The sequence below is a fragment of the Martes martes genome (genome assembly GCF_963455335.1).
Source record: "Martes martes genome assembly, chromosome: 15".
Classification (NCBI taxonomy): Eukaryota; Metazoa; Chordata; class Mammalia; order Carnivora; family Mustelidae; genus Martes; species Martes martes.
In genome coordinates this window covers 1,523,714-1,541,411 of record NC_137903.1, presented here as the reverse complement: position 1 = coordinate 1,541,411, position 17,698 = coordinate 1,523,714, and the positions used below count along the sequence as shown (strand labels likewise).

At 54.2% G+C, this 17,698-nt stretch overlaps 1 protein-coding gene and 1 long non-coding RNA gene across 5 annotated transcripts in view; one reads left to right on the top strand and one right to left on the bottom strand.

Moving 5' to 3' along the window:
* Window positions 1–8,137: 8,137 nt before the first annotated feature.
* DAP3 (death associated protein 3) overlaps window positions 8,138–17,698 on the bottom strand; it is a 31,621-nt gene continuing 22,060 nt past the window's right edge. For all 4 annotated transcript variants that reach the window (XM_080825093.1, XM_080825090.1, XM_080825091.1 and 1 more), the window contains 10 exons: window positions 17,368–17,469; window positions 15,386–15,494; window positions 15,172–15,264; window positions 14,215–14,345; window positions 13,241–13,321; window positions 12,998–13,156; window positions 12,405–12,464; window positions 11,821–11,910; window positions 9,166–9,283; window positions 8,138–8,435 (listed from right to left, as the gene is read on the bottom strand). In XM_080825093.1, the coding sequence (XP_080681219.1) occupies window positions 8,350–8,435; window positions 9,166–9,283; window positions 11,821–11,910; window positions 12,405–12,464; window positions 12,998–13,156; window positions 13,241–13,321; window positions 14,215–14,345; window positions 15,172–15,264; window positions 15,386–15,494; window positions 17,368–17,469 (1,029 nt within the window). In that variant the 3' untranslated portion in view covers window positions 8,138–8,349. The remainder of the gene's footprint in view (window positions 8,436–9,165; window positions 9,284–11,820; window positions 11,911–12,404; window positions 12,465–12,997; window positions 13,157–13,240; window positions 13,322–14,214; window positions 14,346–15,171; window positions 15,265–15,385; window positions 15,495–17,367; window positions 17,470–17,698) is intronic.
* On the top strand, window positions 14,771–16,008 carry LOC308356253. Its single transcript, XR_013968065.1, has 2 exons — window positions 14,771–15,720; window positions 15,828–16,008. It is a non-coding gene; the product is annotated as an uncharacterized lncRNA (long non-coding RNA).

Sequence of the window (17,698 nt, the reverse complement as noted above, 5' to 3'; positions counted from 1 at the left end):
CTTTGATTAGAACCTGGATGGGACCGGGGGTGCCGGGGGGCGGGGCAGCCATTGGGATAACTGGAGAAATTTAAAAGTAAAGCACATAACCAGGGCGCCTGGGTGGCTCAGTGGGTTAAGCCTCTGCCTTCGGCTCAGGTCATGATCCCGGGGTCCTGGGATCGAGCCCCGCATCGGGCTCTCTGCTTGGCGGGGAGCGTGTTTCCCTCTCTCTCTCTGCCTGCCTCTCTGCCTACTTATGATCTCTATCAAATAAATAAAATCTTTAAAAAAAATAATAAAGCACATAGAAAAAATAGAGCTCATTAGAGAACATCGGTGATGGGTTTCTTTTTTGTTTTTTTTTTTTAAAGATTTTATTTATTTGAAGAGAGACAGAGATCACAAGTAGGCAGAGAGGCAGGTGGAGAGAAAGAGGGAAGCAGGCTCCCTGCTGAGCAAAGAGCCTGATGTGGGGCTTGATCCCAGGACCCTGAGACCATGACCTGAGGCGAAGGCAGATGCTTCAGTGACGGAGCTTCCCAGGCAACTCTAATTTTAATAGTATTTTCAGAGAACTAGATTTTTAAGTTTTGAGTTCAGTATTTTCTTAATCATTTAGTTTGAATTACTTTCTCATTTCCATTCTGATTTTTTTCTCAGAAGAGTCTTTTTTTTTTTTAAACATTTTATTTTCTTTGACAGAGAGACAGAGATCACAAGTAGGCAGAGAGGCAGGCGGAGAGAAAGAGGGAAGCAGGCTCCCTGCTGAGCAAAGAGCCTGATGTGGGGCTTGATCCCAGAACCCTGAGATCATGACCCAAGTCAAAGGCAGAGGCTTTAACCCACTGAGCCACCCAGGCGCCCTCTAAGAGAACTTCAAAAAAAAAAAAAAAAAAAAAAAAAAAAAAGACTTGTCTACTTTACTTTCAAACGGTGACACGAAGTAAATAAATATGTAGAACGATAAAGCTAGTGTGACAAAAGGTTAACAGTGGGTTCTAAGTGAAATTTAGATTGGATTTTTTTGTACAGCTGTCTGCATTCCTTTAGGTTTGACAGTTTTCAGATTAGTGTAGGAGGTGAAAGTAAGTTCTGTCTATTCTGATCTTTTTTATGTCCACATATAATACTTTGAATTTGTCAAGTTGCAGAGAAAAATGTAAAAATCTCTAGGTGTTTCGATTGGGTTGGCATTGCATTTATACAGATGGTTTGGGGGGAATTGACACCTTTACAGTAGTAACTTTTCTACTTTATTTCTACCATTGATTGAGGCCTTTAAGTATTCTTCAGTAATATTTCATAGTTTTGTTTATAAACATCGTATACATATCTTCTTACGTTTCTTAGTTTTTTTGTATTTTTGTTGCTATTGTAAATCTTTAAAATCTTTGTTTTCTGTTATGGAGAAAGGTAGCTGATGAGTATACTGACCTATCCAGCAACGCTGTCTGTGCTCACTTAGTAATTTTAATAATTTATCTGTAGGCTCTTGGGTTTCTACAACATCATGTCCTCAAATAATGATGATTGTATTTATCCCTTTCCAAATCTTGTATGTAACATTTTGATTTCCTCATCTCAGAGTACTGACTAGGAAGTGTGGTGTGGAATCCAATGTCTTGCCCATCGGAAGGGGAGGCTGTAGCCCTTCACTTCTGAGTCTGATGCGGACTGGAGAATTCTTGTAGGTCCTCTTTGTCAGTCCATGGGAAGTTGTCTTCTGGTTACTAAGAGTTCTGATCATGAATGGATTTGGAATTGAAGAAAATTTTATTTTATTTTTTTTTGGAATTGAAGAAAAATTTATCTGAATTAAGATAATTTTATTCGTCCTTTGCTAAAGGGATAAATTACATAGTTTCCTTTTTTGGAGTTTATTAACATGTGTTTTATTAGTTTCACATATACAATATAATGATTCAGTGTTCTGTAAATTTCTCAGTACTCATCGAGTGTATTCTTACATAATTTGATTTTTTTCTTTAAAGATTGTATTTACTTGGGAGAATGAGAGCGAGAGAGAGAGAGTGCACAAGGTGGGTACGGGGTAGAAGGAGAAGCAGACTACTCACTGAGCAGGGAGCCTGATACGGGGCTCAGTCTTGGGACTCTGGGATCTTGACCTGAGCTGAAGGCAGACACTTAACCCACTGAGCCACCCAGGAGCCACCATAGTGTGATTGTGCATACAATCTTTTCTTGTATTCCTGGAATAAACCTTGATTCATTTGACTTGTGTTAAAATGTGGGATGGATCTGATTTGTTTGAGATTTTTGTATCCATATTTGTGAATGAGATTGGCTTATAATTCTCCTTTTCTGTAATGTTCTTGTCAGGTTTTAACATCACCATAATATTGGCCTCAAAAACCAAGTGTTTTTGAGGCCAATATTAAAAAGAAGTACCTTTCTTTTTTGTTTTCCCCTAGAGTTTTTATGAGATTGGCATTATTTCTTCTTTGTGTGTTTGGTAGAATTTACTGGTGAAGTCATGTAGGCCTGCGTTCTTTTTAAGGAAGTTTTCGACTATGGATTCTGTACTAGTTCTCCCCTGCGCCACAGTCGATAAGTTGTATTTTTTTTTTCTTTATTTTTTTAAAGATAGATTTATTTATTTATTTATTTATTTGACAGACACAGAGACAGTAAGAGAGGGAACAAAAGTTGGAGAGTGGGAGAGGGAGAAGCAGGCGTCCTGCCAAGCAGGGAGCCCGATTTGGGGCTCGATTCCAGGGCCCTGGGATCATGACCTGAGCCGAAGGCAGACGCTTCAGTGACGGAGCCTCCCAGGCAACCCTAATTTTAATAGTATTTTCAGAGAACAAGATTTTTAAGTTTTGAGTTCAGTATTTTCTTAATCATTTAGTTTGAATTACTTTCTCATTTCCATTCTGATTTTTTTCTCAGAAGAGTATTTCTTTCTTTCTTTTAATTTTTTTTTATTTTTTTATTTTTAAAGATTTTATTTATTTATTTGACAGACAGATCACAAGTAGGCAAAGGCAGGCAGAGAGAAGGGAGGAAGCAGGCTCCCTGCTGAGCAGAGAGCCTGATGCGGGGCTCAATCCCAGGACGCCAGGATCATGACCTGAGCCGAAGGCAGCGGCTTCAACCCACTGAGCCACCCAGGCGCCCCGTCTTTCTTTTTTTTTTTTAAAGATTTTATTTATTTATTTGGCAGAGAAAGCAAGAGAGAGAACACAAGCACTGGGAGCAAGAGAGGGAGAAGCAGGCTTTCCACAGAGCAAGGAGCCCAATGCAGGGCTTGATCCCAGAACCCTGAGACCATGACCTAAACTGACCTAAGTGTCTTGGTTTAATTTAAAAAATCCTTTCATAAGACAGGGGGTTTTTTTGTTTGTTTGTTTGTTTTTTAAAGATTTTATTTATTTGACAGAGATCACAAGGAGGCAGAGAGGCAGGCAGAGAGAGAGGGGGACGTAGGCTCCCCGCTGAGCAGAGAGCCCGATGCGGGGCTCGATCCCAGGACCCTGGGATCATGACCTGAGCCGAAGGCAGAGGCTTAACCAACTGAGCCACCCAGGCGCCCCCATAAGACAGGTTTGTTAATTATGCTACTTGATTATATGTTCTGATCGACTCTTGTCTATCAGTTACTGAAGTATGTTAATTCTCCCACCACGGTTTATTTTTCCTTCTGTTTTGTCAGCTTTTATTTTCTGAGGTTATATAGTTAGGGCATACTATTTTGTTTTTTTTATCTTCCTCTTTTTATTATTAACATACAGTGTATTGTCCGAGGGGTACAGGTCTGGGAATCAGGCCCACCCACTTCACAGGCCTCACACAGCCTCCCCAGGGCCGGTCGCCCGCGGCCCAGCCCTCCCACCCCCACCCCTCCGGCAACCCCAGTTCTTTTCCTGAGACTAAAAGTCTCTTACGGCTTGGCTCCCTCTCTGGTTTCGTCTTGTTTGTTCGGTGTACCACTTTGGAATAGTTTTATCTTTCTGATGAGTTGAAGCTTCTACCATTTTAAAACGCCCGTCTTCCTCTAAAAATGCTGTTATATCTCAATGTCTGCTTTGCTTGGTACTGAGACAGATGACCAGCTTCCTTTGGTGTTTTTTGACTTTTTACTTGCAAGTTAGGATTTATCTCTTGAAGACCACACACACTGACAGCAAACACTGAGACCCGTGCGAGTGCCTCCTCGGCGAAATGCCTGCGAGGGCCACCAGGAGGGCCAGGGCCACAGGGAGCCTGGGGGCGCTCGGCGGTGGGGGACGGGGGGGGGGCGCCCGCAGACATTCTCATCCTCTGGAGGGTCTCCCGTGCGGTTACAGCCCATCCTCTTCCTGCCCACGCCCGTGGCAACCGCCCACCTGCTCCTCCTGGATGGATTTGCACTTTCTGGTGGTCATCGTTCTGCAGGGGGGGTCTCTTGTGCTGGAGTCTGAGGGGGGTGGAGGCGCCCAGGGGGTAGCGTCTGTTTGGGTGACCCGCTCGGGTGATTCTGGTGCTGCACCCGCGGGAGGTGCCTGGGCCAGAACGGGCTCCTGCTGCTCCTGGTTTAACGTTTTGAGGAACCACCAGCCTGTTTTCTAAAGTGGACACGTGTTAGAAATTTTGTATTTCCGTCATTTATTTCCACTGGCAAAGTGTGAGGGTTCCTGTCTCCCCACGCCCTCCCCAGCTTGCGCTCCGGCCGCCCCGGGGCTGGGCCGTGGCCCCTCACTCCGCTTGGGATCTCGTGGTCCCGAACGCGGGGGACGCGGAGCTGCGCGCAGACCGTCCGAAATGTCTACTCAAATCGTTCACCAACTTGTACACTCTGTTCTCTGACTGATGAGGGATAGTTGTTTATTCTGATGAATTACAGATATTTTCTCCCAGTCTGCGGCTTTTTTTCATTTTCTCAATAATATCTTTTGAAGAATAAAAATTTTAGATTTCGATTGCTCTATCAGATTTTCTTGTATGGACCACATCTTTGACGTTACATAGAAGAAATTTTTGTCTAATGAAACGTCATGAAGATTTTGTTCTCATTTATAATCTGTTTCTTTCTTTTTTCTTTAAACATACGCTGTACACCCAAGGTGGGGCTCAAACTCATGACCCTGAGATCAAGAGTTGAAGGCCCTACCAAGCCAGGCAAGTACCCCAATTTTGTTTTTAACATTTTGCTGATTTTAGAGACAGAGCAAGTGGTGTGTGTGAGCGGGGAGAGTACGAGAAAGGGAGGGAGGGGCGGGGGGAGCATCTCAAGCAGAATCTGTGCTGGGTGCAGAGTCCGAAGCAGGGCTCGATCTCATGACCCTGAAGTCACGACTGAGTTGAAACCGAGTCAGTTGCTTAACCAACTGAGCCCCCCAGACGCCCCTTTTGTTCTTCTAAATGTTATATAGTTCGTACACTTGGCTCTGTGCTCCATTGTGAGTGACTGAAGTGAAGCACTGGTCCAAATTCATCTTCTTGGATGTCCGTTATTACCAACTGTCCTAGCATGGTTTGTTGAGGATTTTTTCCCCAATAAATTGTCCTGACATCTTGGTTGGAACACAGCCGACCTTAAATACACGGTTTCTATCTGGATTCACTCTGTAGTTTCATTGACTAACCTCGTGTCTCTCCTTATGCCAGTACCGCCTTGTCTTGATCGCTGTAGCTTTACATGATACTTTGTAAAAAGGAGAGGAAGTCTTCCCAGTTCGCTTATTTAAAAATAGCTTGAACTATTCTAGGTTGTTTGTTTCTGTAGAAACTTCAGGGTCAGTTGCCAATTTTTGCAAAGGAGTGGGCTGCAGTCGTGACACTGATCGCGTCGTGTCTGTAAGGTCTGTCTGGGGACAATGGACATCGTGCACTACTGTCAGATTCTCTTCCCGTGGATTTAGAGCCTCTTTAATTTCCCTCAGTAATGTTTTATCGGTTTTGGTGTGTAATTTTGCAGTTCTTTGGTTAAAACTGCTACATACTTTATTTCCTGCTATTTTGAATAGAATTACTTTCCTGATTTCCATTTTGCTTATTTCATTGCTAGAATGGAGAAAGGAGGTTGGCTTTTGTATATTCGTCTTGTATTGTTGTGACCTTGACGAACTTATTCCTAGTTCTGGGAGATGTTTTGATACTTCTTAAGTTTTTCTTTATGTAGGATTACATCATCTGAAAATAAGGACAGTGCACTTTGTATTTTCCTTTTTTAAAAAAAGATTTCATGGGGCGCCTGGGTGGCTCAGTGGATTAAAACCTCTGCCTTCAGTCATGATCCCGGAGTCCTGGGATCGAGCCCTCTATCGGGCTCTGCTCGGCGGGGAGCCTGCTTCCTCCTCTTTCTCTGCCTGCCTCTCTGCCTCCTTGTGATCTCTGTCTGTCAAATAAATAAATAAAATCTTAAAAAAAAAAAAGATTTTATTTGAGAGTGCACACAAGCAGGGGGGAGCGGCAGAGGGAGAGGGAGAAGCAGGGAGCCTGATGCGGGGCTCAGTCCCGGGACCCCGGGATCATGCCCTGAGCCATAAGCAGACTTTTGGCCGACTGGGCCCCCTGGGTGCCCCTGGACGTTGTACTGGACGCAGAATTCCAGTCGGGATTCTGCGCGGTCCAGTGAGAGCGGCCGCAGACCAGCCCCCGGGGCAGGCGCAGCGCAGAGACAGTAGCGCTGCTAATCGGGGCGTCGGGGTCAGGTCCATAGAAGGGTCTTAAGAAAGAGGACGGAACAGGGTAGACTATGGGTTGTAAATAGCAAATTAGAGAAGTCACGAGGCTAATTCTTCAGTGGGATCTTTGTGCATCTCTGATGGTCTAGTCAGAGATGCACACGGATCGGATCCTGAGTTTAGGCGGCCAGAGACGGAGCCGCCTTCCCGGCCTCTCCTGTGGAGGACCGGGGGCCGCTCAGACGCGGTCCGGGGCTCGGAGTGTCCCCGGCCCTGCGGGGTGGGACGCGGCCGCTGAGCTCCCGCTGCCGGCCCCTCCCGGAGGCCGTGGCGCCCCTTCCTTCCTTCCCTTTTCAGACGACCGAGCGAGGGCACTCGCTTCACAAAACCGAGTCCTGACAGCGTTTCCAAGCTACGCGCAGAAGAGCACACTCTAGTGTTTGAGAAAAATGCCCATTTACGTGTGGACTTTCCTCTCTAGATTTTGGTAACGGAAGTTGCTTCTAGAAAAGGAGGAGGAACGAAAGGAGGCGATTTCCACGATACGCGCCTCTCGGTGGTGTGGCCGCGGCCGAGCGGCAGGAGTGAAGGCGCAGGGAAGCCGCGCAGCGAGCCGCCGCCGGACCGCTCCGGCCGGTCGCCCGGTGCAGGGGCCCGAGGGGGGAGGCAGGGGTGTGCGTAGGCAGCGGACGGGCAAATGCAGGGAGGGGCTCGAGCAGGAGACGGTGGGTGCGGCGGTGGCCTGAGAGGACGGACAGAACGAAGGGCTTTGGACAGAACGAAGGGCTTTGACCCTGCGAAGCTGAAGCTGGCGGGGTCGGTGGGGGGCGCGGGGCGCGGTTCGGAACGAGCCTCCCGCCGTCCGGGGCTGAGGGCGAGCAGCCGACCTCACGGAGGACTGGGTCAGGGCGACGCTCGCGTTCGGAGGCGGAGCCGTCCGGGCGTTCTCGGCGTGGGCGAAGCTCGCCGGGCGGGGAACGTGCTGACGCGCGTCCACGGACCGTCCCCCCCGGGCCACTCCCCAGCTAAAGCGCTACAGAATCAAGTCCGGGGGCAGCGGTGGCCCACGCGCGAGGCGCCTCACACACACCGTGGGAGTCAGTGCTCGCCACCCCCGGCCCCTCCATCAGGTGACAGGGCAGAGGACACCAGCGGGCCGGGGGCTGCGGGGCCCAGAGGCGGCTGGTGAGCGGCAGCGGGGGCGCGGACGGGGCCTCGAGTCCTCCGGCGGGGGCGGGTCCGGGAACTCAGTGCCGCCGGTGGCCCGAGTCACTGTTTTCGCGCACACGACGGCCGCCGGCGAGCCCGGGAAGCACGGCCTCCCTCCCCCGCCGTCCGTGCGGCGCCAGGTCCTGGGGGGGAGAACTTAGGGGCGCATCTTGGTCTCCTGCCCCGAATCAAGTCTGGAAGGCAGAACCAGGGGACGTCTCTGCAGTCTGGTCCCTGCGGACCCCTCCCCAGCAGGACGCCGGGGAAACTCAATCGGGCCCACTGAAGGCTCTTTCCGTTCTATAAACCCCGCACAACGCTTTAGGAAAGGTGCTTTATTTAAGGGAAAGGCTGTAATTACTTAAAGTATGGGAGCCCCACCTAAGAAACCGGTTTCAGGAACAAGGGGACCCTTCAGGCCACCGAGGGCCGTCTTCACCGCAGGCCGGGAGCGCACCCGTCCCGGCAGCATCGGGGCTGGCGGCGTCCGGCGCGGAAGCGCCCCCGTCTTCCGTGCGGCCGAGGCGGCGGCTTAAAGGTAGGCGCAGAGCCGCTCCAGCTGCCCGGGGTTGGCGTTACTCAGGAACAGCAGCTCCTTTTTCCCTTCTTCCGTGTGAGCTAGAGCGGGGGAGACACAGCTGGCAGCGCCATCGGCAGCGCCGTGCGCCCCAGAAAATTGTGCGCGCAGAGCCTACGAGCTCCAGACAGTGTTGAAATGTGACCACCGCTCCCGGAGACCCCACTTCTAGATCCTTCTCTCAGCAAACGACTATTCTGTCTCTGTTCCTCTGCAATCCAGCATCCGTCTCCCTCTGTTCCAAGAACCTCATCTGGACTTTTGGGACTTTGTCACACGCCAGCCCCCTCGGAAACCTCCGCGCGGTGGCCCCCGGCCCACCGGTGCTGCAGCTGCCGTCTGCCCTTCCCTCCAGGCCCTAGTGACGCCCTCCACGGCAGCTCGCTCGCTCTCACCCAGGGACGGGACCACCGCGACCTCTGCTCCGCTCGCCCGTGCCTGGGCCGGGGACGAGGCTGAGGCGTGCGGCCCTGGGCGCCCGTGTCCACAGAGCGGGACGGGCGGAGCGAGGGTCTGGCCTGGCGCCGGCGGGCCTCGCACACAGCCAGGGCTGGGCTTTCGGCCCGAGCCTCTTAGTCTAGACTGACGTGAGATCGTGGGAAGACACGCACCGTCTAGTAACTGCCCCACCCCACCACCTTTCTTGCGGTCATTTAATCGGCCAGAAAGAAGTCGAGAAAAAGGGAGAAAGACCGTGCAGGCCGCTGCCGTGGGAAGACATCAAGGCTCTGACTCGAGGGGACTCCGTGAGCGGAAAACTCGAGAACCAACCTTTCTCGTGCTGCAGCCAGCGGTTCTGCAGGTAGTACTGAATGCAGCTCTCAAACTCCTTCGGGCTGTAGTTGGAGACCAGGATGGGAACAAAGGGATCCAAGGCATCGAACCCTTCCTGGAGAAGGAAGAGTCCGTAAGTGACGAGTCAGCAGAGCGTGACCTGACTTAAACTCTCCTTCTCTGCTCCTCGCTCTCGGGCCACCCCGCCGTACACAGGTGCCACACACGGCGGCTGGCCGCTGTCGCTCGTGGCCTCCTGTGGGGTCCTTGTGCGAGGGTGATGCCCGCAGGGGAGCTGCCACCTGTCTGTGCAGAGTGACAATTCCTTTTTTTACACTTCTGACTTCAATAGTCGAAGCCACTTAGTTCACAAACAAAACAAAACAAACAAGGGCAGCGATAAAGACCCACTAAAGGGAACACACGGAAACCAGTCGGTCACCAAAGCGTATTTCAGATTTCAAACACAACACTGAAGGGACCAAGGACCGAGTTCACTCCTGAGCAGAGCACCTGGACGAACGACCCCACCCAGGATGACAAAAGCCCGGGGCTGCGTTCCGGGGTGAGGCCGAAAGCAGAGAGCAGCGATCGTCCTGCTGGGACGCGGCTCACGCACACAGAACGGGGCGGAGGGGAGGCTGTGCTGCGGGCCCGTATCAGCCTGAATTCATGGGTGTTTCACAGGAATCAGGGAATGTAGAGACGTGTGTGGGTGTGCATGTGAGGACCCGTGCCCAGAGCACATGTGCGTGCGTGCGTGCAGGCGGGAATCCTGCATCGGGGGTTCTCACACTGCCCTGGGGGTCTAGAGGAGGGGACAGCCCAGCCAACACGGCACTTGGGTCTTGGAGTCTAAATCCAGCCCATGCTCAAGACGGGGGAATTCAGTTCCACCTCCTGAAGAAGATGGCCTATTTTATTTTTTTTTTTAACACTTTTTATTTGACAGAGAGAAAGATCACAAGTAGGCAGAGAGGCAGAGAGAGAGGGAGAAGCAGGCTCCCCGCTGAGCAGAGAGCCCGATGCAGGGCTCGATCCCAGGACCCTGAGATCATGACCTGAGCCGAAGGCCTTAACCCACTGAGCAACCCAGGCGCCCCAAAGGGGCCCTAGTTTAAACATTTTGTTTTAAAGTATGCTCTAAGGGGGCCTGGGTGACTCAGTCGGTTCCTGGTTCCAGGGTCCTGGGATCGAGACCCCATATCGGGCTCCCTGCAAGCAGAGAGCCCCCTTCCCCCTCTCCCTCCCCCTGCTGCTCTGCCTACTTGTGCTCTGTATCCCTGTCAAATAAATAAAATCTTTTCAAAAATATAAAAAATAAAAGTAGCCTCCAGGGGTGCCTGGGTGGTTCAGTCGGTGAAGCGTCTGCCTTCGGCTCAAGTCATGATCCCGGGGTCCCTGCTGGCCCACAGTCTGCTTCTCCCTCTGCCTGACAGGCCCTGCCCCCCTGGTCTGTGCATGCTCTGTCAGTTAAATACATAAAATCTTTAAATAAATTAAATGAATAAAGGTTCAATACCCAAGGTGTTACAGGAGTTTGACCTCATGATCCTGAGATCAAGAGTCACCTGTTGTACCCACTGGCCCCTGGCCCCGGGACCTGGTGTCCATATACCACTGTCCTCTACAACGAACCAGGGCTGCCTGAGCAGTGGCTGGTTCTGGGCCTGGGTGTGGAAAGCACCGGGTGAGCGTGGAGCACCTGTGCTCCTCGCCCACAGGTAAAGCCAGGGCTGGAGAAGGATGGGGTGTGGGAAAAGCACACCGAAGCCAGTCCGAAGGGGTGTCTGCTGGCCCAATCTGCCGTCATTTAAGCACCGGAACAGAGAACAGTGGAGGGTTAGAACTCCCGGAAGAGGCGTCCGCGTGTCCACGCCGAGACAGGTAAGCGTGGAAGCAGAAGGAAAGTTCTTACGTGTGACGGGAAGCCAACCCACGTGTGTGGGAGAAATGCGGGAGCTGGAAAATATCTTTCTGCCAGTAGCACCGCTGGGTTTAGGAAGGCGCACAGACGGACGTCAAGGCTGTCGGGAGTGCGAGGGCTAGCCGGGGAGCGAGGCGGCCGCCACAGTGACTTCACCGAGGACAAAGCAGATGCGTGGCCCCTGAACCAAGTGTTCGGAGTTTACGTGGGGGCTGCTGGGAGAGGCACCATCCGGGGTTGTCCGCGGACGAGCCACAGAACCCCCCGGGACTGGCAGGTGCTGTCCCAGACTGAGAGAGACCAACAGCCCAGGACAATCGAAGGGGACGCATGGGCCAGGACTGTTTCTGTGAATGACACTGGGAGAGCTGGCAGACCACAGGACGTCCTACAGATCAGGTCCCAGAACTTATTGATGCCAGACCCGTGATTTTGATCATTGTGCCGCAGGTTATGAATCTGGAATGTCTTTGATTTCAGGAAACCGTTAGAAGCTTGCAGCATGTCTCAGGCTACTGTCCCAGAATTCAGGGAAAAAAGCAGATGGAGAAGAAAAAAGCCAACATGGAAAAGCGTTACCGCTTCAGGAATCTGGGCGAAGTCAGATATGAATACAGCTTTTCTCCAAGTCTATGATTATGTTTAAAAAAACCAACCCCCCAAAACAAAAGCCTCATCGGACAGACCAACTATCTAGGGGGAACCTGATCTTCTGGTGACCGGACCTTTCCCAGCAGCTCCTGCGGCAGACAGGCCATCCGCGGCGTGAAGAGGGACCCGGTCTGGCTCAGCGCCAACACCACGGCGCCTCCGTGCTGGAAGAGAGGCCGAGAGGCCGGGGGAGGAGAAGGTGGAGAACACGAAAATGCGTTGTCGTCATCTGGATTTTTAGTACAGGCAAACGGCAACCGAGCAGGTCCCTGGTTCTGGACCCGGCTCCGACCACACGCGGCCGTGCGCGCTCCCGGGGAGCGGCGAGCTTCCCGGGGCCGGGCAGGTGCAGAGGCGCTTTCCGCCGATACACACAAACAAGGGCCCGTTCCCAAGCCAGTGGAGAGATTACAAACCAAATACATAGAGTTAATTTATTTTTAAAGATTTTATTTACTTATTTGAGAAAAAGAGATACCACTAGAGGGGGAAGCAGGCTCCCCGCTGAGCAGGGAGCCCGACGCGGGGCTCGATCCCAGGACCTTGAGATCATGACCTGACCCGAAGGCAGATCTTTAAGAACTGAGCCCCCCCAGGCGCCCCTAACCGCAGAGACTTACTCAGAGACTGATAAACAGCAGGTGGCCTGGACACTCACCCAGTCGTTTCGCACCATCTTCCTCAGGCTGTGCACGAGCGCCAGCTCCTCGGGGGCCATCTGCATGCCACCAGCAGGTGGGGAGGGGACAGAGTTCAGGCCAAGCTTTGCTGGGGTGGACGGTCTCTTGGCGCAAACGACTCGCGACAACTAGAGCTTCCCGCGCGGCTGCATAAGCTCAGTGGCTAGTGGCCGCCGGCCTCGGCCCCCCGTAGCCCCGCCTGGTTTCTGATGAAAACCGGCCACGGGGGGCGAGCACAGCCCCTTCCCCACGCCGCTGCTGTCGCGTGCTCCGAGGCTAGGTGCTCCGGCCGCCATGCTACGGAAACCGAGTCACGTAGCCTCGCTCCGAAAGCACAGGCCCAAGAAAAACGGCCACGATACAGCTCCCGTGGCGGCAACCCCCCCGAGTTTGCAGTGGGCGGGGGACCCCCACGCCCCCCTCTCCCCCCTCTCCCCCCGGTGCCATTTTTATGCCGTGTTTTAATTCACATGCTCCCAAGGCGAGCAAACGTGCACGGGCTACGAGGCCTCGTCCCGGCGCACACACGGCGGCACCCGTGGTCAGTGATGGAGAAACGCCGGGTTCCTACCAGGCTCTTATCTTCTCTCTTCAGCGTGGTCCTTCCCCAGAGAGCATTGACTCCATCCACCGCCACCAGGAGACGGAAAGCACCCGAGCGACTCTGACTCTTGAGCTCTTTGAGAACGATCCCAACGGCATCCGTGGCATTCTTCACCCGCGTCAGGCCCTGCGGGGGAGAGAGGCGGGGGCTTGGGGCCCAGGAGAGGCCTCCGCCGGGACGACACGGGACCCGCCCCTGTCTGCTTTGTACCTGCTCAACCACTTCTCCCAGAGGCCGGCCTTTCTCGGTGCTTTCTCGCTTATTCCACAGGTATGTCTCCTGAATTTTTATCTAAAAATAAACATGAAAACCAGAGAAAGGCTATTTAGCCTAAAGATAAGCCCATCTGTGGCTGCGTAGGTAGGAGGGTCAGGTTGTTAGGACTCAGTTTTTTTTTTTTTTAAGATTTTATTTATTTATTTGACAGAGAGAGAGAGATCACAAGTAGGCAGAGAGGCAGGCAGAGAGAGAGGTGGGGAAGCAGGCTCCCCGCTGAGCAGAGAGCCTGACGCGGGGCTTGATCCCAGGACCCTGGGATCATGACCTGAGCTGAAGGCAGAGGCTTTAACCCACTGAGCCACCCAGGCGCCCCTGTTAGGAGTCAGTTTTAATCTGTTTTTCAAGCCCCGTGAGCAACTCCGGGAGAGAGGTGACCGCTTTCTAGCCTTTTTCTGCCCGCAGCGTAAGAACAGAAGCCGCCAGGCTCCTGACTACAGACGCCGGGACGAGGCCTTGGCAGCCACAGGCACAAGCTCCCAAGTGACCCTGACTTATGTCGAGTTGAAACTCGCTGCCTAGAGACTGTATCGAAGAATCACCAGAGTAGAGAATGAGGCCACCAGTACGTTTCCGGTTCCACGAAAGACCCTGATCGGGAGAAAATGCTGTGGCTGGAAATGGGCCTTAGAGGGTCTGCGGCTGTAGCCCAGGACGAGTCTGGGAACCCGTGTGGCCTGGACTTTGCTACAGGAAAAGTTCTCACTGCCTCGGGGACGGCCCGCGCCGCGGCTTCAGGTCCCGCGGGCGCGACGCCAGCTCGTGCCCCCGCGTGCGGAACGCAGCGGGGACAGGAGGGCCTGGCGGTGCCGGCCGCAGCGCGCGCTGTCCCCGGTCCCCCGTGCTCAAGGCTCCAGGATCGCGTCCACGCGCGCAGCGGCCGCGCCGGGCTTCCGGAGGCGCCTCACCCGACTCAGGAAACGCTCGTTGGCCGTTTTGAAGCTCCTCAGCCAGCTGGAAGCCTCCCCGGGCTGGTCGAAGCGCTGCCTGCTGTAGGCCGACCGCAGGAGGCCCCGGCAGCTCTTCACCCACAGGTGAGCTGCGAAGACAGACGCACAGACGCGGGGGAGGCCGGGCAGTGAGCGATCCGCCCCGGACAGCGCCGCCTCGCGCCCCGGAGAGGCCGCCCCCTCGCGCGGCCGCCCCCGCCCTGCGCTGGAGAGGCCGCCCGGGACCTCGGACCCCGGTGCGGACTACGGCGGCCTCCCGCGGGCCGGGGGCCTTCCTGCGAGCGGGGCCGGCGAGCGAGGGGAAGCGGCGGGGCCAGAAGACGGGACGGAGGGGGAGACCCACGCCCGGCCCGGTGCCACTGGAGGCCGCCGCGGAAGGGGACGGGCAAGTCCACGGCGTGCGTCCGAGGGTCAGCCGTGTGTGCCTTAATGCTCTCCGGCCTCAAGAGGTCATGCTGGTCCCGCTGAGGTCACCAGCACTGCAGTCCGTGCCCGAGGCACGCCGCAGCGTGACAGGTCACCAGATTCCCAGCAGTTTTTATTTTTATTTATGAGAGAGAGAGAGAGAGAGAGAGAAAACGGCCAGGGGGAGTGGGAGAGGGAAAAAGCAGGCCCTCCACTGAGCAGGGAGCCTGATGCCGGGCTCGATCCCAGGGCCCTGAGACCACGACTGGGGCTACAACCAAGACCGGGACACACAGCCGACTGAGCCACCCAGGTGGCCCCAAAATACTTCATTCTTACTATCAAACGGCTCTCGGGAGGTTTTCGCTGCACTTCTCTCACCGCACTTGCTCACGTCACATGCAACCGGCCTGGGGTGACCGTGACGTCAGGCCGGGCAAGCTCCACCGGCCGTTCCCCGAGCCGCAGCCCAGCGCCCGCACCCCAGCAGCGAGGAGAGCGCCTCCTTACCGTCGGGAACGTGCACAATCAGCCAGTCCCGTTTTGCACAGACGTGAATAACATGGCAGAGACTGAGGGTTTTTCCTGTCCCCTTCTCCCCATCTAAAGCACCTGCGGTCAAGGAAAACCTCACCACAAGGGACTCTGGCCCGTCAGCAGAGGGCGGCTTCCCACCCCTCTCCCGTCATCAGTGAGGACGGCTCCGGCAGGCGGCAAAGGATACAGAGCACGTACCGCACGGCCGGGTGAGCGAAATTGGTGTGGTCCAGGTACCGCAGGAGCTCCAGGGCCGGCCTCCTCACCATCAGGCAGGCTTCGTTGAAGGTCCTCACCTGGCAGAACCAGGAAGGAGGGCGGGCTGGGGCGCGGGGCGGACCCCTATCCACTCGGGCGAGGCTGGGCCACTGGATGTAAGCTGCACCCACGGACTCCAGCTGACGCCCACCAACGCAGCAGTCCCCGTCTGCGGATTTGTTAACGATGCGGAAATCTACAAGTGACTGCGGACACCTTGTCACATGCTCCGCAAACCATCTAGGACTAACTCGCTGAAAGAAGGTAAAATGCTTCACGAGGTATCTGATATGTGCTAAGTGCTGAATGAACGTTAATTCATTTAAATCTATTTTTAGCTAATTCTTACGAGTATCTGGACTTTTCTCTAGAAACATACATGTGACGGCTCAGGAACAGGTGTGACCAGGGACCCCGCAAGCCACCCTGGATGCCAGAGAATGGACACAAAAGTTTCAGTCCCTTTTTGTCACCAGGAATACTCCGGTGGAAAAATCTGGGAAGTGCTGATGTGTGTGACGGTAATTTGCAGATAAAGGATTTCATGATGTTTCTTTTTTGCTTTCTTTTTTTAAAAGATTTTATTTATTTGACAGAGATCACAAGTAGGCAGAGAGGCAGGCAGAGAGAGAGGGGGAAGCAGGCTCCCCGCTGAGCAGAAAGCCTGGTGCGGGGCTCGATCCCAGGACCCTGAGATCATGACCTGAGCCAAAACCAAGAATCGAAGCCACCAGGCGCCCCAATAGTGTTGATATTTTTAAAGAAATCCTAACTGCACAGCTGAATTGAAGGACCCGACAAGCAAATTCAAACTTAGTGGAAAGTGAAACCTTCAAAAACATGACACAGATATTAAAACAGAAATGCCATATTAGGCAATATGACACAAACAGTGGGGAGGGAGTTGGCCTTCATGTAAAAGGAAATTATGGAAGGAATGTATGAGTAATTCCCTCCACAGCCCTGGTGGTCAGGCCAGCCGGGAAGCGACTGGAGACCGCCACGGGGCCGGAGCAGGACGGGTGCCGCCAGCATCCACGGCTGAAGCGCCCCGACACCCGATTCTCCCGGCTGCGTCCCATTTCCAAATTCCAGGCCCTCCGCCCCAGCTCTACAGTGCTGATGACAAGGCTACTTGTGGTCTAGCATGCGCTCCCTTACTGGTGTCTCGCTGAATTTTTTGAAATAAGACACGGAAGGGATGGCATCCTCTGCCTCTGAAGCTAAAAGTCACGGGCACAGTCCAGTCTGCCCTTTCAGTGAGAAGGGGGTCTCCGAGGCTGAGAGCAGCGCAGCAGGAGGGAGTCCGAAGCCAACTGTGCCAACAAACCAGGCTGGCAGGGCGCCTGGGGGGTTAAGGCGTCTGCCTTCAGCTCAGGTCGCGATCCTGGGGTCCTGGGATCGAGCCCCGCATCGGACTCCCTGTTCAGCAAGAAGCTGGCTTCTCCCTCTCCCATTCCCCCTGCTTGTCTTCCCTCTCTCCTTGTCTCTCTGTCAAATGAGTGAATAAAAAATCTTAAAAGAAAAAAAAAAAAACGAGCAAAAAAACCCCAGGCTTGCATTTATCGGGAATTTTCAGTGGCTATAAAGCAACCCAAGATGACATGTTTGGGTGGAAGTTTTCTGAAAATCCAGGACAATGAAGAACATTAAAGCCTCTAATCCGGATCCCCCTTGTGTCTGGCTCGGGAATAGATGACGATTTCACGCTCGCTCGCTCACGGCATTTTGCTCAGGCAAACGTTAGGCCCATCTATGGACGATCATTTGAACGCCAGCGGTTCGGGAAAGCTGCGGGGGGCGGTCCGGCGATCCAAGAGGACCCCGCGGCCCCGCCCCCCCGCCCGCAGCCCCGCCCCCCCGCCCGCGGCCCCGAGTGGCTCCGAACTGCCCCCCCCCCACCCCAAGCACCTGCAGGCCGAAGCGACGGGGCAGGCCGTGCGGGAAGACGGTCGGGAGGTCCTGCAGGGGGATGCGGTAGTGGCGGCCCTCGCGCTGCTCGCCGGCCCCGGCCTGGGAAACAGAGACGCCAGCAGCTGCCACGGGCCGCGCGTGCGACACGTCACAGCGGCGGGAAGGGCCCGCGACCGCATGGAGGACACTTCTCGGGCCTCAGGGCTGGAAAAGAGGTCGTCGGCTTGTCGCGGCGGCCCGGAGGGGCTGCGGGCGGCCCCCGGGACGAAGCCGGCTGCTCGGCCCTGTGAGCCCCGCGGGCGGGGGGCACGGCCGCGACTCCCGCCAT